Genomic DNA, 26137 nt, shown 5'->3' with positions numbered 1-26137 from the left:
CGGTCTTCTTGTGCTTCTGCCCTTTAAGGTCTCATGAAATATTACCTTGAGCACAACTGGATAATCCAGGATAACTTTCCTATTTTTAAGACGAACTGATTAGTAACTTTTATGTCTGCCATAGCCCTTTTCCATCTAATGAATCATAATCATGGCTGTGGTGCGAGGGGCAAAGGTCATGGGGTCCCAGTTCTGCCTAGCACAGGGTTCAGTCTTGTGTAATACTGTCTAGAAAGAACATGGTCTTTTCCAATCAGATGCACCTAGATTTGAATTCTGGCTCCACCACTTAGCAGCCTTAGGACCTTGTGCAAATAGTTAACCTTTACAAATATTTAAAGTCTGATAATAGCAATTTTTAACTTACAAGGTAATTATGAGAATTAAATGGGATAATATTTGAAGGTCCTTTGTGCAGCACCTGGCCCAAATAAGTTCTCTTCAGAAAATATGGACTGCAGTTTTACTAGTGGTGCTGGTGGTTATGTATGGAATTTCCACATGACCCTCCTACAAATTCACTTGCATGAGAATACTGTGGCACAGCACTGTCCAGTAGAACTTTCGGTGCTGAGAGAAATGTTCTATGTATCTGCACTCCAGTGTGGTAGCCACATGTAGCTGTTGAGCAGTTAAAATGTGGCTGGTGAAGCTGAAGACTTGAAATTTTCATTAATTACTTTAAATTATTTTTAACTTAAATAGGCACATATGGCTAATGGCAACAATGCAACAGCTCCAGTAACATTGGTTTTCATTTGCATTTGTTGATTGTGACAAATAAAATCTTGTAGAGTGATGTGCCTGTAAGGCAACCAAGCCAGCAAATTTTAGCAATGCTTTTAAATAACTTGAGAAAGGGCTAGGTTTTTGGTTTGGTTTGTTTTTTCCAGTACACAGCCAGTAATATATATTACAAAATGAATTGAGGCCTTACTTCATCATTTATAGAAAGGGGGAAAAAACCCAGGGAAAGTCAGGATTAGTTTCAGGGATTTTTTTTTTTTTTTTTTAAATCTAATTGATTCAAAAGAATCATTCAAGGATTGGGGATGTTGGAGATGCCAGGATTGAGGACATTCAGCCTTCCCCAGTTTGCATGACCTGTTCTTAGAAGTTAGTTGTTGGCAAGTGGTTCTTCTGCACAGGCTTGTCTGATACTTTCCTGGTTTGTTGGTATTCTGCCCGTGAGAGCTTGTGGTGGGGGCTCGAGGACTCCTGCCTTTGCCAGCACGTACTCTGTCTCTCACTTCTCATGTTGTTTGTTTGACAATCAAAATGTTCCTGTCCTACACAGCTTGGTTTTTTCAAAGCTTCATTTGAGTAAAGCCCCCAAACTGTGTACGTTTACCTTCCACAACAGCTTCTTCCTCTTAAAAAAAGTCATAGTTAAAGTGTTTCCAAACTGGTTATTTCTCTCTTGATAGTGAGAATTACAGAGCTTTCAGACTTGCTAGAATCATCTAACTTGTGTTTTGTTTCGGGCTTGATAGCCAGCCTGTCCCGGTCAGCCTTCCTGTCACAGAGATACTATGAAGACTTGGATGAAGCCAGCTCTACGTCGTCCGTCTCTCAGTCTTTGGAGAGTGAAGACACGCGGGCGTCTAAAGATGATGACACAGTGGCACAGGTCCCACGGCATGCGCCTGTGGTTCGCACCCCTTCCATCCAGCCTGGTGTCTTGCCGCAGGCAGTGCCTTTTGCTAAATCTCACCTGATTCATGGTTCACCTGGCGTGATGGGAACATCCAGTAAGTGCAGAGTGAGCTCCCTGTTAAGTTTGTGTCTGCTAGAGGAGCCATAGCTGAGCTCATATACTATTGCACCAGTAAGTCCAGCTCCTCTCTGGTAATAGTCTAGAAATTAAAAGACAAATTCAGAAAATCTGGTTTCCCCTGAAAGAGGCAGGAAGAAGGGGGCCCTGTAGGGCTCACACTGGCACAGCTTTCTTGGTAGTGCAGCTGGTGTTTCAAATTTTTTTTTTTTTAATTTTTATTTATTTATGATAGTCACAGAGAGAGAGAGAGAGGGGCAGAGACACAGGCAGAGGGAGAAGCAGGCTCCATGCACCGGGAGCCTGATGTGGGATTCGATCCTGGGTCTCCAGGATCGCGCCCTGGGCCAAAGGCAGGCGCCAAACTGCTGCGCCACCCAGGGATCCCTCAGCTGGTGTTTCTAGAACAGGTATGGGGCATTCACCTGGCTGGCTCAGCTGGAGGAGTATGTGACTCTTGATCTCAGCGTCCTGAGTTAGAGCCCCACGTTGGGTGGAGAGATTATATACATAAATTAAAACACACACACACACAAAATGGTGTTTTCAGGAGTAAGAGGAGGAGGTTATTTGTCTCACTCTGAAGCATCATCCACACTCCTGCCTTTCAAATCCTAGCTCATTTCAGATCATTACTTGTAGCCATATTCTGCCCCAGAACTTGCCAGCTGCCATGCTCGTATCAGTATTGATTCCCAGAAGTGACCAGTACTGGGCTGTCACACCTCCAATTCAGTGTTAGGACTTCACTTGGAGGAACTTCTATAAGAGAATACCCCTGGGGAGGTGCTCGAATGGAGATATTTTATGAGAAGAGAGCAGGAAGTTGACCTATGTTGGCATGAAAGTTCTATCTCAGTATCAGAGGAAATGCTCATGTCAAGGATTTAGCTAACGGATATGGGCAGGGACATCTTTGAAAGATAGAGGTGCCACCCTGTGATTTTATTGGTACTTTTCTGTGTGCATGTTTAAGTATTTTTAATCTTAGTGTTTTCCCTATAGCCTCACAGTGGAGGACTTGCCACTGTCACTTTTGTGTTTTCCTCTCTTCTGACCCACTCTCTTACTTAGCATTGTTTTTTTCTTCAGTGTCGACGTCTGCTAGCAAAATTATTCCTCAAGGGGCTGATAGCACAATGCTGGCAACAAAAACCGTGAAGCATGGTGCCCCTGGTCCTTCCCACAGCCTCTCAGCCCCCCAGGCAGCTGCCGCTGCAGCACTGAGACGTCAGATGGCCAGCCAAGCACCAGGTAGGACATGGTCGGGAGCTGCGGCCACACAGCAGGTCCCAGGCAGCAACTGGCTCTTTTTGCCACCCTCAGAAAGAGGGGACTGATGGGACAGTCCTCTTCCCTTTTCGGGGAGCAAGTCCTGAGAAGACAGAGACCAGATATGAAGCTTTTTCATTTCAAAGAAAGGTGTTAGATCCACTCTACCTGGCCTATCAGTGGTCTTTGGATGAAGTGGTTGATCTCTGCTTTTTTTTTTTCTTTTTAAGATTTCATTTATTCATGAGAGACACAGAGAGAGAGGGAGGCAGAGACACAGGCAGAGGGAGAAGCAGGCTCCATGCAGGGAGCCTAATATAGGATTCGATCCTGGGACTCTAGGATCACGCCCTGGGCCGAAGGCAGGCACTAAACTGCTGAGGCACCCAGGAATCCCTAATCTCTACTTTTGAATAATGTCTGCTTTAAGCCTCCAATTAATCTTTGCTGTTAGATCATCTGATAACATTGGAATCATCTCACAGTGTCCTGTGGATCCCAGACACCCTGGGAGGTGGCTATTGGTGTGCCCATTTTGCTTTTGAGTAATGTCAGGTTCAGAGAGGTGAAGGTGACCCAACCAGTAAGTAGCAGAGCCCAGACTGGACTCCTACCCTGTGCTCTATTTCAGCACAGCATTTTCGTAAGATTACCAACCTAGCCTTTACAGATGGAAACTCTAATGAGCTAGTCATAATCAGCACTTGCATTTTGTCAGTGCTCTGTGGTTATCCAGGATTTCCTGCATTAGCATTTCTGGGTAATTGGCCTCAAGGGCTTCAGTTATCACTAGTTAATCAGTTTGTACAAGCTAGTGGTTCTCAAGTGGAGACTATTTTTGTGCCCCGTACTCCTCCCCAGCAGTTGGCAGTGCTGCTGGCATCTAGTGGGTAGAAGTCAGGAATGCTGCAAAAAATCTTCAAATGTGCAGGACACCACCACAACAAAGGATTATCCAGACCCAAAATGTCAGTAGTGCCAAATTCGAGAAATTCTGTTATAAATAAAATATTTTTGTTTCAGTTGAATGAAATTGTATTTTAGTTTTATCCCTGCTCGGAACATGTATCACTTTGGACAATACTTTTTTATTTTTATTTTTTTTATTATTTATTTATGATAGTCACAGAGAGAGAGAGAGAGAGAGAGGCAGAGACACAGGCAGAGGGAGAAGCAGGCTTCATGCACTGGGACCCCGACGTGGGACTCGATCCCGGGTCTCCAGGATTGCGCCCCGGGCCAAAGGCAGGTGCTAAACCGCTGCGCCACCCAGGGATCCCTGGACAATACTTTTTAAAGAACTAAAGAGAGGGAATCCCTGGGTGGCTCAGCGGTTTAGCGCCTGCCTTTGGCCCAGGGCTCGATTCTGGAGTCCCGGGATCAAGTCCCACGTCAGGCTCCCAAGGCTCCCAGCATTAAGCCTGCTTCTCCCTCCTCCTGTGTCTCTGCCTCTCTCTCTATGTCTGTCATAAATAAATAAATAAATCTTTAAAAAAAAGAACTAACGAGATACAGTAGTTTGATTTAGACAAAGAAAGGATTACCATTATATAGTATAAAAGCATTCTTAAGAAATCTCAAATATTAAAACCTTATTAAGGCATCTAGAACAGATATGAAAGAGCACAAACAAGATAACTTTTTAAGGTACCTTTGAGCCTTCTGAAAAAATAGAAGTCTTTGATGTTTTCTTTAAACGTTACTTGGAGGAAGCAGAATCTTGGCATTGTGCTGAGTAGGCCGCAAATCAAGCTGATTGAGTCAGGAATCTGCCAGGATGTAGGATTATTCCACTTAGCAGGAGGTGGTATGATCTCTGTTACCATCTTAGAAGCAAAAAATTTCTAAGGTGTTAGGTACCTTTGAATGTAAAGGATGCAGTATGTACAGTTGTAGGCAAGACGAGCCATCTCACTTCTCTGAAGGAGGGAATGAGAGCATGCTGCCATGCACCCACCATTCTGTGGCCACAGCATTCAACTGTGCCAAAAAACTGGTCCAAGAGCTTTGCTCAAACTTTCTTGGTAGTTAATTAGAAAATGTCATTAAGTGCTTTAGAATGCAGTTTTAAAATATAAGACCAAAAAAGACATGCAAGCTGACACGCCTAATAAGATGTCATGTCCATCTCTGTTGCCGTTCCTTAAATAAGCCTCTTGGACTTTCCTCCCATTCTTGCCCAAGCTCCATTTTCCACATCTTATTCATGTGCCTGTCTCACTAAGCCATGAGCTCCTTTAGAGAAGAAGCTATATTTTGGACATTTTTTTGTATTCCCAGCATCTGACAATCTGGCAATAATGAGCTGCCCGTGTGAAAGGATGATTGGATGGTTGGATGGTTGGATGGATGGAATAGATGGCAGAAATCCTTAATCTGAACACTGCTTATCGTCTAGCTCTTTCTGCCCTTTCCAGGGTGAGCCAACAATGTTGCAGGTAGCTCAGCTCTGCTCTCTGAGAACTGGCCAGGGAATTCTTTTTCCCTAAACTAGTACATTTGACTAAATTGCACAAAACTTCATCCCATAATCTTCATAAATAGAGTAGAACAGCTGTCCCATTGAACACAGAGCTTTAGAACTCCCCAGAGTAGATTTCCTTTATAATAAAATTACATCCTGCTTGAATATGTTGTCCTGGTTATTCAGTTGTACATGGCTGGGATTTGTGATCCTTTACTGCAATTAATATGCTTCTCTCTCCTCTATTTATTTATTTTTATTTTTATTTTCTCTCCTATTTAAATAGCTGTAAGTACTTTGACTGAATCAACTCTGAAGAATGTCCCTCAAGTGGTAAATGTGCAGGAACTGAAAAATAATCCTACAGCCACCTCTGCAGCGATGAGGTATGTAACTGCTTTGTTAAACTGTGTTTAAGCCAGGGAGTTCTTCTGTAATAGCGATGAGCTGTCTGCAGGGAGCAGCACTGCTGCTGTCACAGTTTCTGGCAGAGCCTTAGGTTCTCTTAGGTTAGATCTCTTTATCCATGACACCCTCTCCTGGGCACAGGGAAGAGTTGAGGGGCATTTCTTCACTTTGAACATAGGGATGGTGAGGACCAGTGTAATTCAGGGAGTTGGTGTCTGGCGATTAGTCCAGCGGTAGGAAGAGCAGCCACAGGCCCAGTGTTTTTTCCACATTGTGCCTGTTCTCTTCATCCCATAGAGCAGGTCTGCTCACTGCTGTGTTTGGGCCTTATCAAGTGGCTCTGCATCTCTAGTCCACTGGCCTTCTCTTTCTTCTACATTGGTCCGTTTATCAACACTGCCTGTTCCAGGAATTTCTTAGTTATCTCAGGGCTATCCTAACAGCCAAAAACAAGCCTACTCACTTTCCTATCTTGTAGTGACCTTGAAGCTTTGGTATGCTGTTTATACCAAGATGGCATTTGTGGTTGTTGTGAACTTCCCAAGAGAAAAAACTGTACATTAGAGTTTGGGAATTGCAGCCAAATTCCTAGTGTAGGGAAGGCAAAGAAAAGCCACCAAAAGGCAGAATATTGCATAAGACAGGAATATCCAGCTTAACGGTAAAAGCAATGTAGTCTGGTATTTCTGAGATACTTTAGCCATTAACCATGGAGTAGAAACACCTCTTAGTGATTTCATTTAACCATTTCTTAAACTCTGTTTCCTTCAACTGGTTCTTAGCATATCTCTGATCAGGGTTTTGTCAGAGGAACAGTTCTAAGTTTGCCCTTTCCTCTGACTTGAGAAAAATAGACACAAAAAATCAAAAGGAATCTTAAAGAAACTTTCTCTCCCTTCCCTTTGGATTTGGACTCTAGTACAGTTATTGAACTTGTATGCCCAGCAAGTTGCCTGGAACATAGTTCATTTATACTTTTTTTATTTTTTGCTTTTGTTTTATTTATTTATTAGAGAGATACGGAGATAGTGAGAGAGAGCATGGAGCAGGGAGGAGAGGGAGAAGCAGGCTCTCCACTGAGCAGCCCTACACGGGACTCAATCCCAATACCCTGGGACCATGACCCAAACCAAGGGCAGGCACTCAGCTGGTGGAACCACCCAGGCGCCTCATAGTTCATTTTTATTTTTTTTAAAGATTTTATTTATTTATTTGAGAGAGTGACAGAGCAAGCATGAACAAGGTGGGGAGGATGGGCAGAGGGAGAGGGAGAAGCAGACTCCCCTCTGAGCAGGGAGCTGATGCGGGGCTTGATCCCAGGACCCTGGGATCATGACCTGAGCTGAAGGCAGATGCTTAACCACCTGAGCCACCCAGGCGCCCCTCATAGTTCATTTTTAATCACCATGCATTGAGTAATGCGTTAATGCTAAGCAGAATTCATTAATGCAAATTGACATTTACTACATCTTCCAATAAGAAAGCTAGAGAAATACGTTCATTATGAAATTGCTTTCATATTCTGTTAAGCGGTAGTTTCCCTAAGTGTATTTTAAGTATTTAACTTTGCATTTAATTTCCTGAGTAGTATCTTGCAGAAGATTATTATAAGATGAGCTTACATATTTCTGCTATTGATGTATCTTATGTTCATTGGCTTCATCCTTTACATTCATTGACTAACCACCCTGTTTTAAGTAAGGAAGAGGGTTTATCTAGTGCAAATCCATGGGTACTCAGTCAGTTTGGATCCCACAGATTCTTATGGGGCATCTGCTAGGAGTATGATACTGCCCTGGGTATTAGGGGATGCAGTAGTGAATAAGACCTACAAAGTCCCCGCTTTCACAGCACTTATATTTTAGCAAGACAGCCACTAAATTGGCAATTACACAAGGAGTTGTATGATTGCAATATAATAAGTCCAATGAAGGAGTGCAGGGTGCTAAGAAAGCATATAATGAGGCAATTGGATTGAATCTGGGTTGATGAGGTTGGTGAGGGAAACGTACTTTAGCTAGAAGTGAACAATGACCAACAGTTGCCCAGAGAAGAGTGTTCTGGACAGAGGATGCAGAATCTGGAAACCCAAACTGGGGACAGGGCAGAGCACATTTCAGGCAGAGTTGAAGGAAGGCTGGTATGACCTGTCAGGAGGTAGAATATAGAATATGAAGAGGGGGGCCAAATGAGGTGAGGTTGTTGGTTTCTTTTTTTTTTTTTTTTTTTTTTAACCAAAACACACCAGACACACCCATTTCTTTCAGAAATTTTGGTGTTTATTCTTTCAACAAATGCTTAATTTAGTACTTCTTAAAAAAAATGTATTTGTTTTAGAGAGAGAGAGAGAGAGTAGAGCACATGACCCGGGGGGGAGGGGGAAAGGAAGGGAGGGAGAGAAGCAGATTCTGCATCAAGCTTGGAGTCTGACATGGGACTTGATCTCATGACCCCGAGATCATGACCCAAGCTGAACCCAACTGACTGAGCCACCCAGGTTCCCTTTAATTAATTAAATATTTAATACACTATTCTAGCTATTCTAGGTGCTGGGTATAAAGCAGTTAACGAAACAGACAAAAACCACCAATGAATCCTGCACTAGATATGGAAAGACATTAAGTGTGAAATGAGTGAGTAAAATATGCAGTGTTTTAGGTGATGACAGATGTGGAGAAAATTGAAGTAGGAAAGGGATTTAAGACCTATTATCTGGGTGTGGGCTACAATTTTAAAGAAGGTGGCCAAAGAAGGTGCTTCTCCTCCATGATTAATGACTAAACTATCTCAGAAGTACCAGACCATTGTGTATACATAGCACATCTTCTTTATTCATTCATCTGCTGAAGGACATCATAGCTCCTTCCACAGTTTGGCTATTGTGGACATTGCTGCTATGAGCTACCTACTGTTTACATCAATGTGGATGGAACTGGAAGGTATTATGCTGAGTGAAATAAGTCAATCAGAGAAAGACAATTATCATATGATTTCGCTCATATGTGGAATATAAGAAATAGTGAAAGGGACCATAAGGGAAGCGGCTGGACGGGAGGGTGGGGGTGGTGGCTGAATGTGGAAAAATTAGAAAGGAAGACAAACCACAAGAGACTCCTAACTGGGAAACAAAGGGTTGCAGAAGGGGAGGTAGGTGGGGTTTGGGATAACTGGGTGATGGGCTTTAAGGAGGGCACATGATGAGATGAGCACTGGATATTATACGTATGTTGGCAAATTGAATTTAAATTAAAAAAAAAAAAAAAAAGTACCAGACCATGTTGCTTTCACTGTTAAGCTGAATCTTCCTATTTTATGTGGCTTTTGATACTTGACATTTGAGTAAAGACCAAAAGGCTAGAGAGCAGGTCTCATGACCATCCTAAGGAAAATGGCCCCAGGTATAGGGCCAGTGGCAAGTTCAAGAAGACCAGGAGGCTGTTGGTGGCTGGAGCAGGAGGGAGGGCACCTGGAGTGGGGGCAGAGGTGGAATCCTGTGTCCTGTGACATTTAGTGAGCCTTGTTCAGGACCTGGCTGCAGAGTGTTGGATGCTTTGGCACAGTCATATAACCTGATCTGATTTGTTTTTTTAATCTTAGCAAGTTTTTTTTAATTGAGGCATAATTTATATACAGTAAAATTCACCTTTCTTTTAGTGTAAAATTCTGTGAGCTTTGATAAACATGAATGGTTGCAATGACCTAAGGTTTTAGCAGGAAGCTTCTGGTTCTTATATTGAGAAAGATTCAAAAGGGCTAGAGTGTGGAATGGTAGAAAGAGGATAGTTAGGAAGCTTTTTCTTTTTTTTTCATTGTGGTAAAATATATACATAACAAATGTTAACCATTTTTAAGTGTACATTTTTTTTAATTTTTATTTATTTATGTTAGTCACAGAGAGAGAGAGAGGCAGAGACACAGGCAGAGGGAGAAGCAGGCTTCATGCACCGGGAGCCCGACGTGGGATTCGATCCCGGGTCTCCAGGATCGCGCCCTGGGCCAAAGGCAGGCGCCAAACCGCTGTGCCACCCAGGGATCCCTAGAATAGGCAAATTCTTAGAGACAGAAAATAGCACAGAAGTTAGCAGGGGCTGGAGGGAAGTGGAGAGTTATTAATAATTTAATAGGTACAAGTTCTATCTGGGATAATGAAAAAATTCTGGAAATAAATAGTGGTGAGGTTTATACAACATGGTAAATGACTTGGTGTCATTAACAATGTACACTTAGGGATCCCTGGCAGCAGCAATGAGTGAGAGTTCCATTTTTCTCTACATCCTCACCAACACTTGTACTCTGCATGTTTTGATTTTAGTCATGCTAGCTGGATGTTAAGTGGTATCTCATTTTTTTTTTTTTTTTTTTTTTTTTTTTTAGGATTTTGTTTATTTATTCATAGAGACAGAGAGGGAGGCAGAGACACAGGCAGAGGGAGAAGCAGGCATCATACAGAGAGCCTGATGTGGGACTCGATCCAGAGTCTCCAGGATCACGCCCTGGGCTGCAGGCGGCGCTAAACCTCTGCGCCACCGGGGCTGCCCTCATGTGGTTTTAATATGTATTTCCTAATGACTAATGATGTTGGGCATCCATTTGTGCTTATTGGCCATTTGTATCTTTTTTAGAAAAATGTCCATTTAGATCCTTTGCCCATTCATAAAATGGATTGTCTCCCACTCCTCAGTTGGTTTTTCACTTTCTTGATGACATCCTTTGAATCACAAAAGTTTTAATTTTGATGAAGTTGTTTATTGTTTTCTCTTTTTTTCTTTTTCCTGTGCTTTGGATGTCATATTTAAGAAACCATTGCCATATCAGAGATCATAAAGATTTATGTCTATATTTTCTTCTAAATCTTTTAGTTTTAGTTCTTACATTTTGGTCTTTGATCCATTTTGACTTAATTTTTGTAAATAGTATGACATGGTGGTCTACCTTCATTCTTTGGCAAGTGGATATCCAGTTGTCCCAGCTCCATTTGTCGAAATACTCTTTTTTTCCTCCATTAAATTGTCTTGGTGCCCTTGTTACACTGATTGGTTTTTTAATGTTAAAGCAGTCTTTAATAATGATGCATTACCCTTGTTGTATATGGTTGGACTCCATTTTCTAAAATTCTTTTAAGTGGGACACCTGGGTTGGCTCAGTGGTTAAGCATGTCTGCTTTCAGCTCAGGGTGTGATCCTGGAGTTCTGGGATCGAGTCCCACATCAGACTCCCTGCATGGAGCCTGCTTCTCCCTCTGCCTATGTCTCTGCCTCTTTCTTTCTGTGTCTCTCATGAATAAATAAATAAAAATCTTCAAAAACAAATAAAATTCTTTTAAGAGTTTTTGCATCTAAGGCACCTGGGTGGCTCAGTGGTTGAGTGTCTGCCTTTGGTTCAGGTCGTGATCCCGGGGTCCTGGGATTGAGTCCTGCATCAGGCTCCTACTGCTTCTCAGCTCTGCCTATGTCTCTGTCTCTGTCTCTCTCTCATGAATAAATAAGTAATCTTAATTTTTTTTAAGATTTTATTTATTCATTCATGAAAAACGCAGAGAAGCAGAGACATAGGCAGAGGGAGAAGCAGGCTTCCCACTAGGAGGCCAATGTGGGACTTGATCTCAGGACCCAGGAGCCGAAGGCAGATGCTCAACCACTGAGCCATCTAGGCACCCCAATAAGTAAATCATCTTTAAAAAATGAATTTTTGCATCTACCTTAATGAAGGATATTGGTGTATTGATTTTCTTGTGATGTCTTTTTTCAGTTTTGTTTATTAGAACAATGCAGGCCTTGTAGGATGAGTTGGGAAGTATTTGTTCCTATTCAGTTTCTGGAAGAGTTTATGTAGATTTGTTATTATTTTATCTTTAAATGTTTGGTAGAAGTCACTAGTGGAGCCATCTGGGCCCAAAATTTTCAGGTTTTTTTTAATAGCTATAAGATTCTTCAGCTTACCTACTTCTTGAGTGAACTTTGATAGTTTGTGTCTTTCATGAAATTTGTACATTTTGCGTGTCATCCTTGTTAAGGGGCCATGCTAATCTTCTCTGTATCATTCCAATTTTAGTGTATGTGCTGCCAAAGCAAGCACAGGAAATTTCTACATTTTATTTGAATTGTTGAATCTGTTTTCGTGAGGTTTTTCATAATAGTCCCAAATTAGTAAACTCTTAATGTGTTTAGAATTCATAGTGATTTCACTTCCCTCTTTCCTGTTAGTGGTAATTCGTATCTCTTTTTTTCCTGCTGATCAGTCTAGCTAGAGGTTTATCAGTTTTATTGATCTCATAGAACTAGCTTTTGGTTTCACTGATATTTTTTTTCCTATTATTCCCCCCTCCCTTTTTTTTTTTCAGTTTTCTGTTTGCTTTGGGTTTTATTTGATCCTTTTCTAGTTTCTTAAGGTGGAAACCGAGTCATTGATTTGTGACCATTCTTTTCTGTTACAGGCATTTGGTGTTATACACTTCTGTCTTGAACTACCTTGACTACATCCCACAGATTTTGAATATGTTCGGTTTTCATTTTCATTCAGTTCAAAATACTTTTTAATTTATCCTTTGGGGTTTAAAAAAATTTATATATAATTTATATATATATATATATATATATATATATATACATACACACACACACACACACACACACCTATGGGTTATTTAAAAGTGTGTTAATTTCTAAGTAGTTGGATGTTTTTTAGATATCTTTTTGTTATTTTTAATTTAATTCCGCTGTGGTCAGAGAACATGCTTCATGTGACCTGAAGTCTTTAGAGTTTTTGAGACTTCTTTTATGACTCAGAACTGAGATCAACAAAGTTTTTCTTAAAGGACCATATAGTAAATACTTCACGCTTGTTAGGGTGACATGTGGTCTCTATCTCAACCACTCATCCAGGCCACTGTAGCCTTCATGCAGCCATAGACAATATGTAAATGAATAGGCATTGCTGCTAACAATAAAACTTTATTTATAAAAACAGGCAGTTGGTCCTTGCTCAGTAGTTTGCCAACTTCTGAACTAGAATATCAGTCATTTTGGTAAATGTTCTCTGTGTATTTCAAAAAGAACACGTATTCTGCTCTACTGGTTGAAGTGTTCTATAAATGTCAATTAAGTTAAGATAGTGGATAGTGTTGCTCAAGTGTTCTATATTCTTAATGATTTTATGTACTTGTTCTGTCAGTTACTGAAAGTGGTGGTGAGATTTTCAACTATAATTGTGGATTTGCTAACTTACCTAGCAGTGCTATCAGTTTTTGTGTCATTTTGAAATTCCTGTTATTGGTTGCATAAATGTTTAGGATTGTTACATTCTTTTGATGAAATGGCCCATTTATCATTATAAAAATGACGTTCTTTATCCCTGGTAAGATTAATTGCTCTGAAATCTACTTTCTCCTATATTAATTTAGCCAATCCAGCTTGCTTTGTTTGGTGCTAGTATGGCATATCTTTTTTCCATTCTTTTATTTTGAACCTATTTTGTGTCTATAATTTAAAATGGATTTCTTGTAGACAACATATAGTTGAGTATTTGCTCTTTATTTAGGCTGACAATCTGTGACTTTAAATTGGAGTATATAGACCATTTATATTTAATATATGATGTTGGGTTTTATTTTTTTATTATTATTTTTTAAAGATTTTATTTATTTATTCATGAGAGACACAGAGAGAGAGGCAGAGACACAGGCAGAGGGAAAAGCAGCCTCCACGCAAGGAGCCCAATGTGGGACTCGATCCCGGGACTCTGGGATCATGCCCTGAGCCAAAGGCAGACGTTCAACTGCTGAGCCACCCAGGCGTCCCTGATGTTGGGTCTTAATACATCATATTGCTGTTTGGTTTATTTGTCTCATCTGTTCTTTGCTCCATTTTTTCCTCTTTTTCTGCAGCTTCTTTTGGGTTGAATATTTTTTATGATTCTATTTTATCTTTCTCAGCTTAATCAGCTGCAACACTATGTTATTTACATGATTGCATTAGGGTTTACAGTGTACTTCTTTAACTTACCCCATTCTGACTCCACGTGATACTGTACCCTCTGTCGGGGTCCCCACTCAGTGCGAGTCTTCTCCCTTTCCTTCTGTCCCTCCCACTGCTTGTGCATGCTCAGGCTCACTCGCTCTCTCTCTCTCTCAAATAAATAAATAAAATATTTTTTAAAAATACCATATAAGAATCTTTTTTTTTTTTTTAAGATTTTATTTATTTATTCATAGAGACACAGAGAGAGAGAGAGAGGCAGAGACACAGGCAGAGGGAGAAGCAGGCTCCAGCAGGGAGCCTGACACAGGACTTGATCCCGGGTCTCCAGGATCACACCATGGGCTGCAGGTGGCACTAAACCGCTGCGCCACCAGGGCTGCCCTCATATAAGAATCTTATAGCAGTATTCCTCTGTTCCTGCCCTCCCCACCTTTGTGGTGCTGTCATCATCATTGTACATTTACTTCCACTGGTGTTATCAGTTCCATGATACGTTCATTGTTACATATAGTTCATTATCTTTGAAGCAGATTTAAAGAAGAAGGAAAACCTCTTTTGCTTATCCATATGGTGGTGTCATTTCTGGTGTCCTTCATTTGTTTGTTTAATCCCATGTCTCTGTCTGGTATGTTTTCCCTTCTGCTTAAAGGGCTTCCTCTGACATTTCTTCAGGTGTAGATCTGAGTTCTTTCAGCTTGTGTGTGTCTGCCAGAGTCTTTATTTTGCTTTAGTTTTTGAAAGATATTTTCACTAAGAATTCTAGGTTGGCAGTTTTTTCTTTCACGGACTTAAAGATGTTGCTCCACTTTAAAAATAACTTTAGTAACGACCATAACCTTAAAAAAAACTTTGATCCTTGACTTCTGATTATAAATGTTCATTGTAGACATTATAATAAACAGAGATAGTTAAAAAGAACAAAATTGGGGCACCCGAGTGACTCAGTGGGTTAAGCATCTGCCTTTGGCTCAGGGTATGATCCCAGGGTTCTGAGATTGAGCCTCGCATCTGGCTCCCTGCTCAGTGGGGAGTCTGCTTCTCCCTCTGCCCCTCCCCAGCTCGTGCTTGCTTGCTCACTCTCAAATAATAAAATAATAAAAATAAAAAAAACAAAATTAAAATCACCTTTATTCCCACCATAGAGATTCAGTCACTATTTACATATTATTCATCTTTATTCTATGAAAATTTAGTTTTTTCAAGTTTGAATACATGAAGCTTTGAAACCTCCTCTTTCAGCTTAATCATGAAACATTATTGTGAACATTTTCCACAGTCTTAGTAAATTCTTAACAGAATCCCATTTTTATATTTAATATAGGCCCTTCTCAGAGCTCTAAAGCAGTTCCAACTTACATTATTTAAGTCATTTGGCATATGGACATTCATACAAGAACCACAGTTTGGGTTAGAAGACTTAATGATATTTGGGAAAATATTTTGAATTTTCAGGGACATAAAATTTACCAGTAGGGGACAACGGTTGGCAGTTAAAATCTCCAGTGATGGATATAAGAAACTCGTGAAAATGAACTGATAGCTTTTTTTTCCCCCTCCACTGATTGATATTGGGGATGCTCCTCTTGCATTATTACTAACGATGCTTGATAAATAATTGGCCACATGAATCATTTTGCACACTTGTAGCTGTATCTATAGGATAAACTCTCCAGTGCAAGACTGCTGAGGCCATGGGGGTGTCTGTGTCCTTGTATCCAGATGTGGGTGAATTGTGACAGCTGTTGCCATATTTACCCCCTTAGAGGTTGTATCATTTATCTTCCCACAAGCAGTGTATGATGACATGCTGACCGGTATCTTTACCCAGAGTGTCTCATTTGTTATCACCCTTGAGGGTGACTGCCCATCTGGTAGATGAGAAAATTGACTTTTGTTTTCCACATTTCCTATCATCTGCTTTCTTTTTCTCCCCTGATTTTGTTTTGTCTGTTTCTTCAGCTGCTCTTGAGATGTTGTCCTTTCTCCCCACTTGCCTTACCTTTCTCTAATCTATTACCAAAAGTTTCTTAAGTCATTAGGTAACTTTTGAGTAGCTTTCACAGCTTAGATCTGCCGTGTCATCCACTAATACATAACAGGATACTCATGATCATAATTCAGATTTATCAAAATAAAGCATAGCCTGGTTTCTTGTTTTTTAAGATCTTTAAAACGTTGAAATAGAGGCACCTGGCTGGCTCAGTCGGTAGAGCATGCAACTCTTGATCACGGAGTTGTGAGTTCGAGCCCCATACTGGGCATGGAGCTTATTTAAAAAAATGTTGAAACAGGTAAAAGAATGAGTAGTTGGCCCCTTTCACAACAACAATATATTTACCTTGTTAAAGTTCATTGACATCTAAACGACTGCTAAGAAAAGGCCAAGATGACATTTTCATGCTTCAACGTCTCAACAATTCAGTGTTATAATCGTGTGTAGATCGTGCACCCTACAGCATGTGTGCCTCAGTCCACCTCTGTGGGCACGTGACGTTGGTAGAGTGTGCTAACAACAGGGAGCAAAGTGACTCTTCTGTATTCAAGGTAGCCCTTGACACAGGTGTGTGGTGACATTTCCTGTGTGTAGGATATTTGGTATTTTCATCTGTAATTATTGCTTAATCTTTATCAGAGTGCTCTGGGGAATGGGAGCCAGAGGACATAGATTCTGTTGAGAGTGTTTTTCTCCAGTAACCAAATTGGACCACTCTCCATGACCTATGTGACCCTATTACTCATCTCTAAAGCAGCACTTGAGTGTTGTCAGTAATGTAATGTCATCTGTGGACGCCTGTGCTATGGGTTTCTCTTTGGAGTTCTGGTGCAGTGCCAGTTTCTGCTTGCGGTCCTCTGACTTGTTTTTGCTTGTGGAACAGCACATCAAATGAAGTTCTGATCATCCCTTTCAGGCCTGTGCTGCTAGAAAGTAGAATTCAGTCATCCCTTGCTTTTGCTGTCTTGGATCATGGCAGATGTAGTCCATCTAGATCTAGTCCCATCTGATCCACTGGTTTGTCAGCAGATTGCGCTGAGCAGCATTTCTCTGCAGGGCTATCACGTGGGCCAGTGTGTAGGTACTGTGAATTCCTAATGTTGTGTGTTTGGGGATTTAGGACACCCAAGAGATTTTGTAGCATTATCACAAACATTTAGAACGATAATTACACTCAGCCTATTTTGTGTGTGATTTAGTTTACCATCACGTCATAACTAAGTTTTAGGCATAAAAAATATTCTAAAGTTGGATAAATTGCTGCTTTTATTTTTACTTATAATTTCTTTTTTGTTTGTCTTTGGGAAAGAATAAAAGATTTTCATTTCCCTTGTGGTTTTTATGAGCTCAAACCACATCTTTACCCAGGTCTGCCGTGTCTGCCCGGGGCTTTCTTAGTCTTAGCAACCTCAGTCCCACATTCTTCTCTCTCTGGTGGAATATCTCAGGGGAGCAGAGACATGTTTCTTCAGAGAACACATTTTTAGCTTCTTCTGTCTTCATGGAAAAGCAAAGGGGATTTGTTTCATTGAAAATAACTCCATTTTTTCTCATCTCTCAATCTCATAAAGTTTGGGACAGTTCCTGTGTTTATCCAACAGAGGATTGTGAGGTGCTTGTAAGATTGTTAAATCATTTAATAATTTTCTTCTATGAGGCATGGGCTTATTTTAGTCTTTCCTCTTCCAAATTAATTTTTTGATGGAAAAATAGCAATCCTCCCTAGTCTAGGGGGAATTCTGAAAAATAAAACTAGATCCTACAGCTACTACTGCTATACTTACCAGTCAAAGGAGCTTTGGGCTTAGGACAGATAAATAAATTGCTTCCAATAGCTAAGAGTAGAGCTTTTATCCATGATTGCATTAATAAGCAAGAGGGTTTGTTCCCTCACCCTTTTAACACTAAATAATTACTGAAATAACAGCTCACTGCATACCTCATTCAGAGTTAACAAAAGATCTCTTTTCTACAAATAGTGGATAGGCTTCTCAGACTGCAGCAGAGGTGCAGTTTGTAGTTTGTACGGTACAGGGGTACATTTGAATCTCTGTGTGCTGACCTGGTGGGCAGTGGGCTCAAAGGGGCTGGTTGCTGTCTCTTCTTTAAGTACTACAGTCCAGGGATGCCTGGGTGGCTCAGCAGTTTAGCGCCTGCCTTTGGCCCAGGGCATGATCCTGGGGTCCCGGGATTGAGTCCCACATCGGGCTCCCTGCATGGAGCCTGCTTCTTCCTCTGCCTGTGTCTCTGCCCTTCTCTCTCTCTCCCTGTGTCTCTTATGAATAAATAAAATATTTAAAAAAAAATAAGTAACAGTTCATATACATCCCATGGATCCTGATGAACATTTTCTCAGGCTTGGAAAGAGAATCAGGCATGCCCCATAGAATCTAGAACTGGGGATGGCAGGGAGGGAGAAGATAAAGAAGGCTGAATCTCCTGAAAAGAAAAAGCTCTACTTCTGAATAGTTTTAACTTTTTTTCTTAGGATTTCAGGAAGAAAAAAAAAGTTTTAGGCTCACTGCTTTGACTTTTATGCTGAAGACTCAGATTTCATTTAAAGAATTTATTCTTCAGAAAAGTATTAAATGGGGGATCCCTGGGTGGCTTAGCGGTTTAGCGCCTGCCTTTGGCCCAGGGCATGATCTGGAGTCCCGGGATCAAATCCTGCATCAGGCTCCCTGCAGGGAGCCTGCTTCTCCCTCTGCCAGTGTCTCTGCCTCTCTCTGTGTCTCTCATAAATAAATAAATAAAATCTTTTAAAAAAGAAAGAAAGAAAAGTGTTAAATGACTGTTTAGGGTCCCTGAGATAGTCTACCCAAAATTAGTATGATTTATTGGATAGAAGGTAGGCTTGGGCAGCCCGGGTGGCTCAGTGGTTTAGCGCCTGCCTTCAGCCCAGGGCGTGATCCATGGAGACCCAGGATCGAGTCCCGCATTGGGCTCCCTGCATGGAGCCTGCTTCTCCCTCTGTCTGTCTGTCTCTTTCTCTGTGTCTCTCATGAATAAATAAATAAAATCTTAAAAAAAAAAAAAAAAAGGGTAGGCTCAAGGATGAATATAATTTCCACCTACGTGCCTTCCTGTTGAACATAATCTTTTGTGTTTTCCAGTTCTTCGGTGCCATACTCTTCAGCCAAGACACCTCACCCTGTGATGACCCCAGTAGCTGCTAACCAGGCTAAGCAGGTGACTTACTGATCTTTGCTTTTGTGAACAGCCATGCTGTTTTAAGTACTGTTTTAAGTCCTGACTTCATTTAAACAGATTATAGGTCTAACAAAGACCTGTGATCCTTTCCTTACAATTTATGCTTCCCTATAATTTAATTTAGTAGGTCATTTGGAACCTGACATTGTCTTCTCAGGTCATTTAACATTCTGCATCTAGTCATCTTGGGTCATAATTCTAATACCTTATAGTTCAGGATATTTGGGTTTATAATTTACTTTCACTTAACATGATCTTCATTTACCCATATGACAGCCATGTGCAGTAGAACGGGGCAGATGTTTAAATGTGTTTCACAAATGAAGAGGCTGAGGTGCAGGTGACCAGTGCAAGCTCACATGATCAGTAGATGCTGGAGCCAGAGCTGGACCCCAGCTCTTGTACCATCTTCCTGTCTGTGGCTTTCAGGATCAGTACCTGGAGAGTGACTTCTGGCTTTCTCCTACAATCTCTTTTTCAGAGCTTGCCTATTCAGTGACGTTCAGTAGGTCTACAACTAGGCTTTTGCCTGATGAAAAATTACTGTCTCACAAAAATAGGTTATATTATTATAAACAGTTAAACAATCCAGCAAAGACTAATAGGAAGTGGCTAAAAGATAGATCAAGCTATCTTTGAAACCTTCCCCAAGAAAACCTGGTTTCTCCACTAATCTCCATGTCTCTGAGATGAGTCATTTCAGATTGTGTTTGAGATCACAATTTGCCTATCATGAGTTTTCAACATGGCTCTGAGCCTTGGTTTGCCATGACTTAAAGTGGCATTTTAGCATTTGGTCACGCCTCTGGAGGGTTTCATGTTGACCTTATGTAGGCATAAGTCATAACAAATAAGAGTAAAGCAACATTCTCTGAAGATGGAGAAGTTGAACAGTTTTGCTTTTTATTTTATTATGAATTTATTGAGAATCAGTATCTATTTCATTCATTCACTTACTCTTCTACCTGATAATCTGGTCCCTCTTGTGTACCAGGGACTGTGCTGGGCACTAAGAAAATAGCCAGAAGCCACATAGGCGAGACTGTGTTCTTGGAGCTCACAGGATATTCCATTTGCATCCTCCAATACACTCTTACACATGGCAGGCATTTTTAAAGTACTCACATTGTAAGGATTTTTTAAATTAAGATAAATAAAAGTGCTTATGCTTGCTTACTTTTAGATGTTTTATATGTTTCTTTATTCTAAAGGATGGTTAGTGGTTTCACATAAATGTTCTGCTTGTGTTCTGTTACAGGGATCTCTAATAAATTCCCTGAAGCCATCGGGGCCCACGCCAGTGTCCAGTCAGTTGTCATCTGGTGATAAAGCTTCAGGTCAGTTTGCATTTTTGTTTTAGTGAAAATAAAGGTGAAAGAACACACACCCACAGCAGAGGTTAGTGTTCTAGATCATAGAGGGCAGTTGACATAGGAAACCAAGTAAAGAGATCTTGGAAGGTTTCAGTCGATGAAGTCTCTAGGAAATAGCGAGCCCTCCACCAGCTCTGCAGACTCCGAAATTCAAGCACAGTATGAAAAAAATCTTCCTAGAAATGCTCTTCCTGAAAAGGAGCAATACCGTTGTCTTCACTAGCCTTGCTGGATGATCAAAGTTAAGAGGGGAGGAGAGTGGAACAGGAACTATAGTCTTCTACTAAAAGGAGTGAAATATCCTCTTGGTTCACAGTGATAATTCAAAGCTGGAAAAACAGAGCGGTTGTAATATAAGATGTCAGAGTAGATATAATGTCAGTATCAGATTTTATGGTTTCACGTACTTCCCAAAGCCCACTCAAGCTTAGTTATTCTTAAAATTCATAGTTTTTGTAGTCACCATTGTGCCATGACCAAGGGGTCAATGTTCCCCAAACCACCTTGAAGCACAAGGTTATGTATAACTTGATGTTGATGTGGGGTCGCCCTTGGCACCCCCTTCCTGGTGGCTCCTTTTTTATAACCCCTAGTTTGGCATGTGTCACCTTCTGCTTTGGGAGTCTTGTGCTGCCTGCAGTTCTGTATTTTCACCACACCATGGACTCCGACTTTTGCTTTCATTCATGCTCTCAAGTGGGTCTCCAGGCGGATTCTGTTGGACACTGAACCTCCCCCATCGGCAGCCCACATTCTGTCATCTCTGCTCAGCCATATAGTCATTCTATTCTCTATGATTGAGAGCTATCTGCCTGGATATTGGGTCTATCTTCTGTAAATAGTCCCTGCATTCAGGAGAAATCCATTAGCATGTATGCCAAAGTTGAGCTCTAGAATTTGGATTAGTGCAGAGCCACCATAGTGTCGTGTAAGCTTTCTATGAGAAGGAGTTTTGTAGCACTTCTTAACTGAGATCTAAAGTTGTCTGTTAAAAGTGAAAATTTAGTGGAGTTGTCAAAGACTTTTGAATCATTTAAGATTCAAATTAAGTTCATTTCCATTTCTGGCTAATGTTCTAGAAAGTTTTTGAAAGACATCTATCCCAGCTTCTTTCAAGGACTGCTTTGAAGAGCTTGTCACTCTAGAACTTAAGAACCAAGGATATCTAAGAAACTTTGCTTCACATACATCTTACACAGTTAGCGTGACTTTCCCAGACATTTTCTGAGATTCATCATGCAGCAGTGATTGTGAAATCTGTCTTTCATTGCTCGGCATATACTTCTGTTTTCACTCACTGGATAATCAAAGGAAAAGGGTTTTGGGGGCAGAAAAATTTCCCTGAAAAATACTATTCAGAAGCTTACAAAGTTTCTTTAAAAATTTATTCTGAGACCTCTGTAGTTCTCTCTTTAAGAATGGAAATACCTCTGTTGCTATTCTGATTATGAAACAATTTTAGATGTTCAAAAAGTCTACACTGAAGAGGTATAGAATGTAAAAAAGTAAAAGCTGCCCTTTCAAATCATATTCTAGAAATAGCAGCCCTTAATGATTTAATTTGTATATCTTGAAGTTTACTTCATTGTTGTTTTTTTTTTTTTTTCTTTTTTAACAAAAATAGGCATATCCTGTGTATGTTAATCCTCCCCCCATTGCAGTAACTATTCGGCTCATCTTTCCAAATCTGACACAGCTCTAACTAACTTGTTTCAGCTGTAGCCTAGGAGTTGCACCCTGTTAAGTTTTATCAGTACTATGCTGATAGTTTAGATTATTTCTAATTTTTCAAGATTATAAGCAAGATTGCATTGAATATCCCTATACATACCACATTGCATTATAGTAGTTTTTAAAATAATTTTACTAATATCTACCCCATACTCATCTGAAGAGAATGTACTTTTTCTTACATTTGATTTGATTTGTGCCCCCCCCCCTTTTTTTTTTTTTAAGTAGGCTTCATGCCCACCTCTAGCGTGGAGCCCAGCTTGGGGCTGGAACTCAGGAACTCATCAAGACCTGAGTTACCAAGAGTCAGACACTTAACTGACTGAGCCACCCAGGCGCCCCAGTTTGGGCTTTTTAGACATAGTGTTTCTTCTCCCTCCCTCTTTTAAAGTAGAGCAATGGGGGAGGAAATTAAAGATATACCCCAAACTGTTTATGAGTACTTACAGTGAAATTGAACTTGGAGAAGAGAATGGATCATACTTTTAGCTTTCTACACTTTCTGCATTGCAGGAATCATGTATTACTTTTGTAATGAAAAAGAAAGTTAATATTTATGAAATATAAAACGATGCCCTAAGAGAAATACAGGAATGTAGAGAGAAAGCAAATAGCCATGAAGTCACTATTCAGATATATTTCACCTATTAACCTATTTCTTTTTGGATCTTTTTCCTTCAGTTATATACTACTTAACCATAATTATAAAACTTCATTATAAAGTATATCTTATAAAATTAAAAAACTACTTTCAGAGGTTTCAATTTAAACTGCACTGGAACGATTTCGATATCTTTTCTGGAAAGAAGGCTGGGGCATGTGTTGGTTTGGAATTAACACGGACGGAGCCAACCAGAAAGTTCAGAGGCCTCGCGCACGAGTTTGGCAACACGTCCACTCCCCTGGCCACTGACCTGACCTGTCAGAGAGCATGGTAGGGGCCTGCGGACTATAGCCGCGCTCCTCTACGTGGCATTGCACAACTGGTGCTATACAGAATCACAAAGTGGAACGGTGTTTCTAACAGCATTTTTGTAATGTTCTTATTTTCTTTCCCACGATTTCAGGGCCAGGGGCAGCCAAGATAGAAACAGCTGTGACTTCTCCTCCGCCTGCTGCTGGGCAGCTCAGCAAGTCGTTCTCATTTTCTCCAGCAGGGTCAGTAATGAACTAAATTTCATGGCAGATTGCCAGCAACCTTATAGATAGCTTCCCCCAGTCTTAAAATCAGAGGTATATTTATCTGCTTATTAACTGTATATGAACCCCAGAGTTGTTATCACTTCAGTAATGCATCTGATAATAGTGGCAGCAGCTTATTGTCCTAATGTAGATCTACAGCTGACCCTTGAGCAATAGGGGTTTGAACGGTGCAGGTCCACTTATATGTGAATTTTTTTTCCTAATAAATGCAGTATAGTACTATAGATGTCTTTTCCTTATGATTTTAATTTTTTTCTTTAGCTTCCTGTATTATAAGATACAGGACATAATGCATATAATATGTGTTCATCAACTGTTGATGTTGTTAGTAAAGCTTCCCATCAACAATAGACTATTTGTAGTTAAGTTTTGGGGAATTAGAAGTTACACGCAGATTTTCAACTGCATGGGGTGGGTGCCCCTAACCGCTGCATTGTTCAAGGGCCAACTGTATTTCCCATTTTCAATTCAAGTTTATATGTGTGTTACAATATATTTCTTTGTTTTGTTTTTTAGGTTAAGCCTCCTTTTCTTTGGGTAGTAGGTCTGTGTCAGATTCTGTGGTGGGTTTTCTAACTTCTCACCCTGATATATTTGCATTCTGACACCATTTGGGGGTTAGGTGTGACATTTGGATTGGCTTGACTGCTTGAGAGATCACTATACATTAAACTTCGAAAAGGTGATGAAAGACAGGAGCCATTGGGGAATCTGGGTCTTATATAGATATGGAGAAGTATTCCTGTCTCATTTTTCTAAAAGTAGTGATGGCTGTACTTGGAAAGTTGAGTCATTTTTAAAAATGAAAGAGTCTTCTAACCTTCGTTCCATGTGCACCTTGATTATCTTTATAGGGACAGTGCCTCTTCTCAGTGCTGGAGGCACTTGCCTGTGTGGAGTCCTGTGAAAGGTGCCCTCAGCCGGGAGCTGGGCTCAGTGGAAGAGAGATAAAAACTTGTCCAAAGACTTTTGCCATTGAAGGGCTGCATGATATTCAGCTCCCATTAGGAAAACCTCTGGAGCTCTCCCATTTTGTGCTTTTGTGACTGGAGTCACATTAACCACAGTCTCTCCCCTAATATTAATGTGTTTCCTAAATGCCCTTCAACTTAACATGTTAAGAGCAAATAGGGGGTTTACAATTTAATTTGAGGGGGGAGATGATATATTATTTTTTCCTTAGTGTAAATCATTGTGTTTTATACTTCTCAGAGATAATTGGGAGCCAGTTTCAAAGAGTAGGTCAGTGCCAGGAGTTATTGCTTCTTTTACGAAGGCTAATAATCTTTACTTCTGTAAATGGATATTCTTCTTCCATTTTTAACATAAGGTGAAAAAGTTTGGGTCACTCTGTCAGTTGGTTTACGCCTATTAGGTAAAATTTCTTCAAGGTTGAGACAAAGAAGGGTTTTTTTAAAAATACAAAATGTAGAACACATCCTCTTAGATAATTAGTGTCCATTGGAGGAAGGCAATGATGGGTAAGAAAAACCTAAATCCTTACAATACTATATTTGATGTGGTTGGCCATAAGTTTTAAAACTAGACTTTTAAATGTGCTATTTGAACTTTACCACAGTGAGTGGTCTGTTCTAGTTCATGTGTGTGTTGAATTTTCTCCTTTGGCTGTGGAGTCTTTACTCACAGCTTAAAGAAAACCTACAATAGGAGAGAGGGGTTGATAAGAGGGGTACAGAAAGGTTTTGACCCAAATTTTCCCAGCCAAGAACCAAGTGTTCTGTCAAAATGGCAGAGACAGTGGCTTCTATTTCATGCTTTCCTTCCTGTCCCCTGGCAGCGTGGCACACTCCTGACGAGCTCTCTGATCTTAGGGTGGGTTACGAGGGAGGGGGTTCTCCCTGGCCTGGGCCCCTTTACATCCATCCTGAGGCACACCATCTGCCCTAGCCACTGTGCCTGCATACGCATTCCCTGTGCGTTTCCACAACTGCTCCTTAGCTTTCCTTGGCACAGGTCCCCACCCAGACTCTGCCGAGGAAATGCAGCTGTCGCTCTGAGCCCTTTACTGTCTCTGAGATTCATGCATTTACTCTACTGCTGTTTATCTTCTCTATTGTAAGTTCCTGCGAGTAGATCAATCAGATCAGTTGTATGAATGAGTCATAAAATGTGACAGTAAAAGGGCAGCATTGTGCCCTAGTTGTTTGTTCCTCTTTAACTTCTCTTCTTGCGCTCCCTAGGACTGGCTTTAATTTTGGGATAATCACACCAACCCCGTCTTCTAACGTCACCGTCACACAAGGTACAGTCTCTCTGTGGGGTGCAGCCATCCTCTTGTGTTACCTCTAAACAGGTGCTGGGTTCTGTACAGATATGTCAACATTTTCCTTGCTGCCGAGTCTTGACTTAAAGCATCGGCAGTAAGTTCGGTGTCGATGTTGGTCCTTTGAAATAAGCAGGATTTATTTTTTTTAAATTTTTATTTATTTATGATAGTCACAGAGAGAGAGAGAGAGGCAGAGACACAGGCAGAGGGAGAAGCAGGCTCCATGCACTGGGAGCCCGACGTGGGATTCGATCCCGGGTCTCCAGGATCGCGCCCTGGGCCAAAGGCAGGCGCCAAACCGCTGCGCCACCCAGGAATCCCTAAGCAGGATTTAAACCAAAGGGGAGGACTTCTGTTGACTTTTTAAATTACGAACAAGGAAAAGATTTGTTTCTGGGAAAGCAAGACTGGGCTATAAAGGTAGATGTTAATGTGTGAATTAAAAT

At 40.7% G+C, this 26137-nt stretch overlaps 1 protein-coding gene and 1 pseudogene across 6 annotated transcripts in view; one reads left to right on the top strand and one right to left on the bottom strand.

The window, feature by feature from the left end:
* The window catches only part of NUP214 (nucleoporin 214), a 103482-nt gene that overhangs the window by 42049 nt on the left and 35296 nt on the right, over positions 1-26137 (top strand). For all 6 annotated transcript variants that reach the window (XR_005364892.1, XM_038549004.1, XM_038549003.1 and 3 more), the window contains 7 exons: positions 1494-1751; positions 2867-3028; positions 5797-5896; positions 19001-19076; positions 20356-20434; positions 23269-23359; positions 25606-25667. Coding sequence is in view for 5 of the 6 variants with exons in the window: in XM_038549004.1 (XP_038404932.1) it covers positions 1494-1751; positions 2867-3028; positions 5797-5896; positions 19001-19076; positions 20356-20434; positions 23269-23359; positions 25606-25667 (828 nt within the window). In the remaining variant the exon portion in view is untranslated. The remainder of the gene's footprint in view (positions 1-1493; positions 1752-2866; positions 3029-5796; positions 5897-19000; positions 19077-20355; positions 20435-23268; positions 23360-25605; positions 25668-26137) is intronic.
* Positions 11895-11993, bottom strand: LOC119873450 (annotated as a pseudogene).

The sequence above is a fragment of the Canis lupus genome, chromosome 9, assembly GCF_011100685.1.
Source record: "Canis lupus familiaris isolate Mischka breed German Shepherd chromosome 9, alternate assembly UU_Cfam_GSD_1.0, whole genome shotgun sequence".
Classification (NCBI taxonomy): domain Eukaryota; kingdom Metazoa; phylum Chordata; class Mammalia; order Carnivora; family Canidae; genus Canis; species Canis lupus.
This window is presented reverse-complemented; position numbering and strand designations above follow the sequence as displayed.